The sequence below is a fragment of the Microtus ochrogaster genome, chromosome 19, assembly GCF_000317375.1.
Source record: "Microtus ochrogaster isolate Prairie Vole_2 chromosome 19, MicOch1.0, whole genome shotgun sequence".
NCBI lineage: Eukaryota > Metazoa > Chordata > Mammalia > Rodentia > Cricetidae > Microtus > Microtus ochrogaster.
The window spans coordinates 45,612,595-45,624,740 of NC_022021.1; the positions used below are offsets into that span (position 1 = coordinate 45,612,595).

Genomic DNA, 12,146 nt, shown 5'->3' on the forward strand with positions numbered 1-12,146 from the left:
GACACTCAACAGTGTGGGAATTCCTTAGACACTCAACAGTGTGGGAATTCCTTGACACTCAACAGTGTGGGAATTCCTTAGATCTAATTCAGGGACTCCTCTGGATGGAACCTTGGGGTGTCAAAAATACAATTCATCTTGTATTCTCGATGTATGAGGAAGGTTATTTATTGGGGGGTGAATAGCTCACGGGAAAGCTGCATACTACACGGAGTGAACATGAAGGATTCTGCCTCACTTAGTACTACTTCTTTCTCAAAAAATTGCTCACCCTTTGAATCCCTTTCTCAGGCCAGCTGCTCATCGGTTCTGGCAATGTAATACAGGTTCTTGTATATGTTATAAGTTGGTACTTGTTTTGGGAAACCACAGATAAAGCAAAAGAAACTCTAACCTGCCTTCTAGACTGTATCTCAACCTCTGCCCACACCAGCCATCAGATCCCCTACTTCCAAAGGATTCTTCCTAACCATGCCCCACCTCCACATTTTTCCTCCTGTTAAAAGTCTCTAATCGAGTTACAGATGCATTAAAAGAAAAAGATCATTTAAAAATAATTCATCTCTGGCGATATCTGTTCCAATCTACCACGTGCGGAGGGGGTCTCCTGCTGGAACGGGATCCGGTATGGTTCAACCAAATGACTGCTCTTGTCGCTGCCATGCTCCACCTGTGGAAGGAGAGCTGAAGAGAACGCAGCAAGTATATGCTCAACTATGTTCATAGCAGCATTGTTTGTAATAGCCAGAACCTGGAAACAACCTAGATGCCCTTCAATAGAAGAATGGATGAAGAAAGTATGGAATATATACATATTAGAGTACTACTCAGCAGTAAAAAACAAGAACTTCTTGAAGTTTGCGTACAAATGGATGGAAATAGAAAACACTATCCTGAGTGAGGTAAGCCAGACCCAAAAGAGGAACATGGGATGTACTCACTCATATTTGGTTTCTAGCCATAATTAAAGGACAGTGAGCTTATAATTTGCAATCCTAGAGAAGCTAAATAAGAAGGTGAATCCAAAGACAAACATATAGGCATCCCCCTGAATATTAACCTTCATCAGGCGATGAAAGGAGACAGAGACAGAGACCCAAATTGGAGCACCGGACAGAAATCTCAAGGTCCAAATCAGGAGCAGAAGGAGGGGGAGCACGAGCAAGGAACTCAGGACCGCGAGGGGTACACCCACATTCTGAGACAATGGGGATGTTCTTTCGGGAATTCACCAAGGCCAGCTGGCCTGAGTCTGAAAAAGCATGGGATAAAACCGGACTTGCTGAACATAGCGGACAATGAGGACTACAGAGAACTCAAGAACAAGGGCAAGGGGTTTTTGATCCTACTGCACGTGCTGGCTTTGGGGGGGCCTGGGCGGTTTGGATGCTCAACTTACTAAACCTGGATGGAGGTGGGCGGTCCTTGGACTTCCCACAGGTCAGGGAGCCCTGATGGCTCTACGGGCTGATGGGGGAGAGGGACTTGATCAGGGGGGGGGGAGGGAAATGGGGGGCGGTGGCGGGGAGGAGGCGGAAATCCTCAATAAATAAATAAATTAAAAAAAAAAGAAAAAAAGAAAGAAAGAAAGGAACCGGGAAAATGTGATTTTACCTTTGCAGCGGGTATCAATTGGAGATGGCTCCGTGGTGATGGGTGGGAGCCTATGACACTTTCCCCTCATCATTCTGTGGCCCCATCCGACCTGAGCCTGTGCAGGTTGTGTTCTTGCTGCGGTCATACATGCATCATCCTGTTGTTAGGACACACTGTTTCTTTGCAGTCATCTATCCTCTTTGCCTCTTAGATCTAAGCCCTGTGCCCAGCAGTAGAGAGCTAACACAAAATGAACTCAGCAGTTCGTCCTGTAGACTTTTTGTCTCATATTGCTTCATTTGAATGTTTTTGTTTGGTTGGTTTTGTCTTACTGGCCTTTTGCTTGAATATGAATTATGGTTTCCAATTTTGTGTTTTTACGTTTTTTTTATGTGTGTGACTTGTTTTTGTTTCTTTTCTAAAATTCCAATTTGTTTTTGTTTGTTTGTTTGTTTGTTTGATTGTTCTCTAAAGAGAGAGAGAAAGGACTTAAAGTCGGGTGGGTAGGGAGCTGGACAGGATCTAGAAGGAGTTGGGAAATGGTGATCAGAATAATTTGTGTGGTAATTTTTTTTTTGGTAAAGATAAGAAGAAAGAGAATTTTACTTATGAATTTATTAGAAGGGAGCCAGCCTTGATAACTGGTGCCTATATATGGAGTGAAAGAGTGCATGTTTACCATGATGTATCATGATGCTCACACTGCACTGAACAAACAGGCTCATCATAGGATAACCTTGCTATCATCTGTAAGGATATAGTCCATGTCAGAGATGAATGGTTAGAAGCCCAGGAGGGGCTGTAGGAATGTGATGGCATGTTTATTTTACTCTTTTTCTCTTCTTGCTTCTTTATTCCCTGAGCTAATCTCCTGTGCTGTGTTTATGTTGATGTGCTTGCTGCCAGGGGGCAGACAAGCTAGGGACTGGTTTTCCTTACTAGTCTTCTCTCACACTGAAGTGCAGATGCCACCATAGACGTCTGCTTAGCTGTATGGTTTGCGGCCATTTATTGAACGTCTTGTGGTTTTATAGACACAGACATAGTCGGCAGGACTGATCTATTCAGAAAGACTTCTTTGTGGTTAGCAAGTGAGAAGTGTATGCAACAAGTCTCAACAGTTAGCTTTTTCTCTTGATGGAAATGCTCCATTCCTTTTCATCTGAGCTACCAAGGCCAAGTAGATTACTCCAGATTCTGAGCTCATGTTTTCAGTGATCCCGACCATGCTACCTATAGGGCTGAAATCCCCTAAACCATGTGACTTGAGCCAAGCCAGTGTGTCCTAGGAGGAGGCTACAGATAACCAATTTCACATGCAAAATGCTTTAATTCCTTAATAGCCTTGTCATGTCTAATTAAATTTTATTTGCCTCTAAATGTAACATAGCTGGTAAGGTCATGGTTACAGATTTTATTTACCTGATTACATGCTGGTGAGATTCAGACTCATTATACATCATGAATACCTATAGCTAAGGAAAGTACACAGATAGAAAAGGCATTCAATACGTATGAAACTCCTGCTCTGAGTTGTTTTAACTCAGGCTCATCAATTGTGTATCGTTGCATTTCCAGGCTTCGTTGTTGTAGTAGTCATTGTTGCTGCTGATAATCGTTTGTCTTACCATGTGTCTTAGAAACCCTCACAAGTTACTTGCCCTTTTTCCTTTGAGCTGTGACTCTTCTCCTTCTTCTATTCCTATGAGAACTCAAGAACAATGGCAATGGGTTTTTGATTCTACTGCATGTACTGGCTTTGGGGGAGCCTAGGCAGTTTGGATGCTCACCTTACTAGACCTGGATAGAGGTGGGCGGTCCTTGGACTTCCCACAGGTCAAACAGGAACCCTGTTTGCTCTTCGAGCTGATGAGGGAGGGGGACTTGATCGGGGGAGGGGGAGGGAAATGGGAGGCGGTGGTGGGGAGGAGGCAGAAATCTTTAATAAATAAATAAATTTTAAAAAAAGAAACCTTCACAAGGATCTTTTCAGTGAACACTGAAGGATTCATTAGAAGAGGGCTCCATTTGAATAAAGTGTAGTTCAAATTTTACAGTAGAACCTGTCAGAGGGGGTGATAAAGACAGTGGAAGTGGGAAGAAGGCTTTTATAATGAGCCTCGTTTGAAATGTGATGTTAGCCACAGTTATGTGTGTTTCACTTTGGTCTTAGATCTTTATTTTATTGATCTTGGATTAGTAAGCCATCCAGCTTCTCCGGGTGGTCTGATTGGAATCTGAATGAGCTGTGGGAATCCCGACTTCTTCAATGTGTTGATGATGTCAGTTTTGACTGTCAGCAGCAGCCTAGTGTTTATCACTGCCTGTGAGCATCCTGTAAGCAGGATACTTTTTTACAAAGGCACAGTGGGTAATCTGGGTATTAGGCAGCATGAGAGAACATCAGGAATCATCTGCTACCAGTGAAGCTGGGTATCTGCAGTTGTGCACCCACCCTAACCAGTAATACCAAGGCTGTGACACGTGTCCTACCACGGGAGTTAATTGGCAACCCACGTGAGAACAGGCACACTTGGTATAAGCGTAGATGCAGACATGGGAGGGTGTGAGACAGCTCCAGGCCTTCTGCTCATCCATCCAAGTGCACTCCAGGATTCCCAGCAAAGGAAATGGCTCTCTGATACCTTTGTATTAAAAGGTTGCATTCTTTAAAGAGAGGAGAACATATGTCTCTCTGAAAGACTGTCAGTCATTCCTGACACCTGATCAGGATGAGGATACTGGTCACAGTAAACGGGAGCTCAGTTCTCTTTGTGTTTCCTGGTCAACCATTTCGTGTTGGCTTAATTGTTTCTATTTGTCATCATCATCATCATCATTATACTGTATCAGCCTGACCTCTAACTTTATGTCAATCCCTAAGTTCTAGGATTCCGAATGAGAGCCATCACACCCAACTCTTGTGTCAGACTCTTGATAAACAGGACAGTTATCACCACAAATGTAACATCATATAAAAATCTGCAGAACACCATACATACCTTAAGCTTTGCATCCCATATTTCCTAAGGTTCGTTGGTGTCTAGGAAACTCCTAAAATGGTTCACATTAATTTTTTTTACTTTATTTACTTGCTTATTTGCATTTTATTAGCTTGATTATGGGGTGTAAATTTGGAGAAGCACTTTCAAACACAGCTCTTAAAGGACACAAGACATGAATGTTAACCCTGAGTGGCTAAAGACAAGGTACACTAATAAATCTGGTTTGATTCAGAATGATAATATTTAAAATAAAACAGTAGCAGTAATGATAGCAAGCTCACCTCACCCATCTATTCTTTTCCTTCTTTCATTTTTATGTTTTTCATTTTTTGGTGTATGCAAGGATCCTTTGGTAAATATTAAACTAAAGCATTCAACTATAGAATTTTCTCAGTGTTCCTTTAGCCCACCAGCTGAGAGGTGGAAGAGAGACGGGCTACTGAGTAGGTATTCATGGAACCCAACACAAACATTACAGAAAAGTTGTGTCTCCTAAAGGTTTTACAGATTGGGAGGCTATGAAGAAATAACACATTCACAATTATCCAGCGTAGATTCATTTATTTACTTAATTACTTAGAGTCAAGGTCTCAAGTAGTCTCGGCTTGCCTCAAACCTTCTGTTTATGCAAGGATGAATGACCTTGAACTTTTTATTGTTCTAGCCCCACCTCTCAAGTGCTAGAGCTCACACCCAGTGTTTTGTGCATGGTAAGCAAGCCCTCTTCCAACGAAGCCACATTCTTTGCACCTGGCATTTTTAAGCCAGAACAGCAGCCCAAACAAAGAAATTCTGCAGATAAGTCTCTTCTCAACATTTTCGCTTTCAACCATGGCAATATTAAAGTCACAGGACCAGTCTTCCACACTCAAAGTGTGAATGTCCCACACACTTGATGGTTGAAGTGTCTCTCAGTCCTAGCCGTCAGAACTTCCTGCATCACTTCCCTTACGGAGGCAGGGAGGAAAGGACATGTCCGTCTCCTTTCGTCGATGGTTGACAGATTGTCTTCCGGTGGCTTATGATAGAACCGCAGGCATGCTGAGCTCTACAAGAAGCAAGCTCTTCGTCAGAGTTGAGTTGATTTAACGATAAATATATCAAGCAATTTGCTGTGAGGACTATCCACACACAAAGCATCCTCTGCAAGCCACTTTGAATGCTGTCATTAGAAAATAAATACGCCACTTTGGGGGGTTTTCAAGTCAAGGCGCTTCTCTCAGACACTTCCTCTACTGTCATCAACTGAATGCAGACGCTCTTCTATTTCCGTAATTTAAACATCAGCGTTTTCTGTCCATGCTAAAATAAGCCACTAAAATAAGGATAAGAGCAGATATCAAAATATCATATTACAGAGCCCTATGTTTTATTTATTACTGCCTGGAGCTAAGATACTGCCTATTCCCATGGGATTCTTTCTCCTGCCCCATGTTGCCACACACTGGGCAGTTTCTCAGCAGAAGGAGGTGTCATTTAGAGGTCTGTTGCAGTCAAAGTATTTCCTGTAACTATTAGAAGCTGGCTACATATGTCTAGTCTTGGGGTGGGAGGTGAGTAAGGGACCTGACGTGGAACACTTGCCAATTCCGCCCAAAATAATTCAGGGACAACAGACTTTGCTGCAGGCTCTTGTTTACTTCCAGAAGTAAATTAAAGGAGCAGAATTGGAAGCTGCGGGTGGGATGCATTAATTGTCCTGCTGGGCTGTTGGTAATGTCTAAAGTGCTTTGTATTCTAAAAACACTCCATAAATCTGTCACTGTAAGTACCTTTATCATTGGGAGAGGCAAGACCGGTAATGATAAAGTGAATTAAGTAAGCAAAGTTGGGTTTTATTTTACTTTCACACAAAGAAAAACATGCCAGGTTAGTTAATGCTGCATTACAGAATCGTGCAATAAAAGCTCATCGGAGAGACAAGGTGACCAGAGTACACAGGCTACTGCATTAGACAGTTTGTCATGGTCGCCTCCCCTACGACTGCTGTTACATCATACAGATCCCAGCCTCAGTTCATGCTGTTGTGCTCATCTCCGTACATTTTATTTACTTCCGGGGATATCGACGTGGCATCTGTTGAAGCTGTGTTCTTTCTTAATTATGGAATAAATGCTGTCCATGAATTTCCTCCGTTCATCTTTAAGATAATCTTATAGATTTCGTGCCCTTGTAGGTTAGAGCCACAATGTCACTCCCAAAGAGAACCAGTCCTACATCTATGGGCGACCAGACCCTGGGCCTTGGCTGTGAGCAACGGCAGTTGGTCCTCAGTACTCATATGCCTCAGCCAGAACTCATCCACCTGCAGATCGAAATTATTTGATTAATATTCACGTACATTAGTTATGTGCAGAATTTGTAGCAGTATGACGTCAACTGCTTTTACACAGCATTGGCATTGAACTAAGTCAGAGAAGTGATGGAGAGGTGATTTAAAGTGTGAGAACAGATGGACATCTGCTGCTTTGTGTGAGATCCAGGCTTCCATAGATTTGAACAGTCACAGTGTCGGGGTGAGGATGTCCTGGACCCAGTGGCTGTCGGTGGGCAACCTTCCTGTGCCTTCTGAAATCTCCCTGCACAGAACAGGCAGTGCCTTCCCACACCCGCCTTTCCTCTTCTGTTCCCAGCTCTCCATTGTCCCTCTCCTTCCACCTCCACCTTCCCTAAACTGTTCCCTTCGTTCTCTTTCCTAAAGGCAAATACGCCATGCGAGACCTGGTCCACCGGCTTCCTGGAGGGAACAACAGCAACAACGCAGGGAGCAAGGCCATGTCAGATGACACCGTGACAGCCGTGTGCTGCACCCTGCACGAAGTGATCACCAAGAACATGGAGAACGCCAAGGCCTTACGGGATGCTGGTGGCATCGAGAAGTTGGTCGGCATCTCCAAAAGCAAAGGAGATAAGTAAGTCAAGGGGCAGTGTTGTCTTTGGGTTAGAGTAAGTCAGGGGTGGCATTGCCTGTGCATTGGAGTAAGTCAGGGGTGGCATTGCCTGTGCATTGGACTAACTCAGGGGCGGCATTATCTTTGTGTTGGAGTAGGTCCAGGCAGCATTGTATTTGCATTGCTAAGAAAGACTGCACACCCCAGCCTACAATCTGAGTTCCTTCACAGCGCAGCCAACCAGTTTAGTCTGGAAACATGACATCATCTCCCTGCTGTTGTTTCTCAAATGTGCTTGCCAGTTCCTGTATCAATGGACCCGTATCCTTAGGTTCTGTGTTCCAAGTCATCACACAGACGTCTTCTCTGTGTGTCCTTCCTATGGAGTCAGAGAGAACTAATTCTACTCGTCCACTCCCTTACGCGCTGTGAGATTCTGGGCAGGTAATTTGCTATGTTCTTGCTTTCTAACCTAAAACTGAAGGCACGCCTGGCGTGATACCCTTCCTGGAATCAGGGGTCATCAAACCTGAAATGATAAATAGAAATTCCCCAGGCAGAGAGGCAATATTCCCTGTGATTTAAGAATCAAGGGTATCTTACTGTATGCAACTAAAAAAAAAACAAAAAACAAACTTTGTCAGCTAAGATGTTAGTGTATCAGCTAGTATATCAACCTTTACAGAAACCTTCACTATCCTTAATTAAATTTTGTCTTCTGCAAGTCCCTCAGTGTAATCAAAGAAGATTAAATGGGTAAACTTTTTATTATCAAGGGCCTGCCGACTTCTTGCCTTTTCATTCCCTGGCTCCCGTTCCTTTACATCTAAATGCTAAATAATTAATTTTTCTTTTGTTATTGAAGATGGTGAGAAATGCTCTTTGAGACTCTCTGGAAACTCTGTCTCATTATTTCATTTAACTTGAATTATTGGCAATGTGTTATAAAAAGTGTCCGGGGCGGGTGGGGGGGGGGGGTTTAAATACCCTGAGATCCTTAAATAGGCTCGTTCAACAATTCAGCATTAGATTTGAATACATTCTTGTGTCAAGGGGTGAAGCCCATCAGACTCAGGCAATTGTTCAATGTAGATTTGGGACTTGAATTATATACAGCTTATGATATTCTGTCTGAAAATAAAACATCATGGCTCACAAGCTACGTAATTTTCTTCTTCACGTAGCTCAGCAGACCTGCGGGTCTCAAGGAAAAGAAGTGTTTACTTGCCTTGAGCGTTGTGAGCCCAATATATTGTTGCTGGGACCACTTTTCTTTAAGGCATATCCACTTAGGAGACACAGTAAAACCACAGTAGACAGGAGCATTCTATTCGCCTGTACTTCTGAGACAGCCCAAGGTTAAAGTACATTCTCTGAACTTAAAGACAAGAAAACTGGGGGGGTGGGGAGGGGGTGGCGGGGTATCTATCAAAGCCCTTGGGTTGTCCTGAGTTTCTCCACAGCAGTAACTGACACTCAACGGGCCTAGAGTACAGAAGATGGTATGGTCAGACTGATAGCCAAAGAAAACTATTTGGTGAAACTACTTTGAAAAGTCTGGAGACATCACCTGTGAAATCTTGCGGCTCTTCCTTGGTGGCTGTGAGCTGTCCTTCAAAGTGTGGCCCCAGACGTGGTGGTTGCAGATGGGCAGGTGTTGCTCATCTGTTGGTGATCTCACGAGTGTCCTTTAGTTTGGCTAAACATTTCTTCATCCACGGTCACTCATTTCATCCAATTCTTCCTTCATCTTTTTTTTACTCTTTGTCAACAGCCTGGAATTATGACTTTAATAACAAGGGTTAAATTGAGCTGAATCAGGTCTCTTACAATTGCAGTTCTCATACTTAGCCCTGCCGTTTTCCATGTGGCTTGTCTCTTTGGTATACGAATATCCTGACTAGTTGGAGGATCAAAACAAGGTTTTTATTACCTCTCGCTTCCTACCTACACCTCCATTTATAATTGCTTTTCACTGCTTTTGAAACAAAATGAGACCAGGAGAGCTTCTCTGATTCTCAGCGTGAAACTTGTATTTGTCGCTCAATTCTATGGTGACAAGCATTGGGATTCCCTTGAAGCTCTCGATGTGTTTTAGTAAAACAAAAAAACTTTTCAGGAGTAGAACTTTTGAGCCCAGGAGCCAATGGCATAGTAAAAATATCAGTTCGTTCCGGTTAACCTATACAACTATCACAAATATGTCCACACAAAATTGTTCTTAAAAACTTGCTTATAGAGCTAAGTTCAGTTCAAGTCTGGTTTTTCTTTGAAACAGCATGCAAACAAACATGTCAAAGCAAACAAACAAAAGCATAGAACAAAACGCAAATATGCCTAGCTGTGGTCCTCAAATTTTAAATATTTTTACATTTTACTTCGAAGTATGAGCAAACCTAACCATGTGGTGATAGGACCATAGTGCACCGGAACCATAACCCCTGTGGTGCTAGGAAGTCATTCAAGGCACCTGGTACTCTGCAATGCTACTCCGATGTGACCGAGTTGTACAGCCATGAGGAATCACACCATCAGACATCTTCAGCCACCCCGGATTTGACAGCTCCCAGGAAGATGAAAGCCCTGTGTAATTGTTATCAACACTTATAGGAGCGGAGTGCACATTGTTTTGAAGTCTGATGACTTACTATTTTCATATTTTTTTAAACATGCACTGCAGACATTCTATCATGTCCATCTGTTCCAAATACCTACTTTCATGATTTCAACAGTTATATGGGAAATTGTGTTGGATTTATTGTGTCATTGTATTTATCATAAGGCAGAGAAGCTATTAATAGTCTGGATTGTTGCTTGTCAGTATAGAACTGTGTGCTATGACTCGGGTTATAATGACTTAGGAACATTCAGTTTTTCTAGTCCTTCTGTTGACAGTGATAGCTTTTCAAGTAGATATTTTTATGACACTAGTCAGTGGAGGGATCAAAAGGAAAGATGAAGAAGAGGGCAATGTGCCTTTTGACCTTCCTGCTGCTAAAACATCATGCTATTCTGGCATTTTAATTGAGAGGCTAACCTGGCTTTTCATAAGCATTCACAGTCTTATTTTGTAACTAAAGAAGAAGTTGAAACAAACCAAAAAATTACACTGTGTCCGAGGAATTTTTCATTCTAATGTGTCAGCCACACCACCATTACCTGAATTCTAATAATGTTCCTCCAGGGTTGCCTGGGCATTGCCAGAGACAAATTACCGAGTAGCAGCGGTAAAAACACAAGAGCATTTAGTCTTTGCTTAACCTTGGCTATGCAAGGCCAACCGGGGCTCTAATCTGTATCCTTGAAAAGGTTTGTGTTTCTCTAAGTTACAGAAACTTAAAATTGGAGCTGGAACATGGCACTATCATAAATTATAGAATAATTAAACATCCATTCATTTTAGTGAAATAAAACAAATGTTACCTTATCGTAGCTAGTGTATTAATGTATTATGGACCAAAAAATGGAATTCGTAGAACCTCATTTTTGTTGTTGTTGTTGTTGTTATAATACAGCCAAAGTTGGGTTGTTTTTCAGAAACAGGTAGCTGTCACTGTTGCTCTGCAGTCGGTGGATGCAGGAGCTTTAACCTTAGCTTGTGTAAATTACAAACGTGAAGACTCAGACAAACGGCAGCCATGCTCTCCACAGGCCCTGCCGTGCCATGACTTCACTATGGAGTGCCTGTCGTAGATGTTTGTTTATTTCAGCTCTCAAATTCAAGCCCACCCCAGCCCATCCACCATCCGCTTCCTTTGCATTTCAAAGGCCTTTTTTTATTTCAAATACGTCTTTTTCGTTAACATTTTGAGAATTTCATACACGAGTTCTTCTAATTCCACCCTCCCTCTCCCCCTCCCAAACTCCCCATCCCCCAACCCCCTCTCAAATTCATGGTCTCTTAAGACTCCTGTAATTTTTATTGGTGTGTGTTGGGGGGGAGTGATCTGCTCCCATTTAATGCTGCTCTAATTTACATGTTTGGGACTGATCACTGGGGAACGAACAGGTCACCCGGGGCCCTGCTCCTGATGAGCACCTGTTCATCCCTCTCGGCAGCCATTGGTTGCCTGTAGTTCTTCATATGGGGGTGGGACCTTATGAGATGTCAGCCCCCCATCCACATTGACTTGTTCCCTGGTGTTGTCATTGTGAAGGTCTAGCTTAGGCCGCCATATTGTTGGGATTCCATGGGTATAATCATCCCCTTCATTATTAGAGGACCCTATCTAGAAGCAGGTGTCCTGGTCCTCTGATTCTTCAGGAAGAGTGGACAACAGAGAGAGTGTAAGAGTCCAAGACATTTTTGGTCTCACTTCAAAGACTTGTCAGTGGCCCTGCCATGTGAGGAGTCAGTTTCTGAACTCTCCATTGCTTTGGAAGCCTGATTACTTGGTTACAAGAAAAAAATCTATATACTATATCTATGAGTTCCTGTGACATTGATCCAAAAGGACCAAACTTGAGGAGCACACAGGGCTTCATAGATTCTTGACCATTCTTAGGTATCCATGTTAGGAGAGTGTGTGTGTGTGTGTGTGTGTGTGTGTGTGTGTGTGTGTGTGTGTGTGTGTGCTCATCTGTGTGTCTGTGCCCATCTGTGTGTGTGTGCTCATCTGTGTGTCTGTGCCCATCTGTGTGTGTGTGTGTGCTC

The 12,146-nt window shown here is 42.9% G+C and overlaps 1 protein-coding gene across 3 annotated transcripts in view; it reads left to right on the top strand.

The window, feature by feature from the left end:
• The window catches only part of Ctnnd2 (catenin delta 2), a 755,848-nt gene that overhangs the window by 704,789 nt on the left and 38,913 nt on the right, over positions 1-12,146 (top strand). For all 3 annotated transcript variants that reach the window (XM_005356666.3, XM_026783687.1, XM_026783688.1), the window contains one exon: positions 7,303-7,513. In XM_005356666.3, the coding sequence (XP_005356723.1) occupies positions 7,303-7,513 (211 nt within the window). The remainder of the gene's footprint in view (positions 1-7,302; positions 7,514-12,146) is intronic.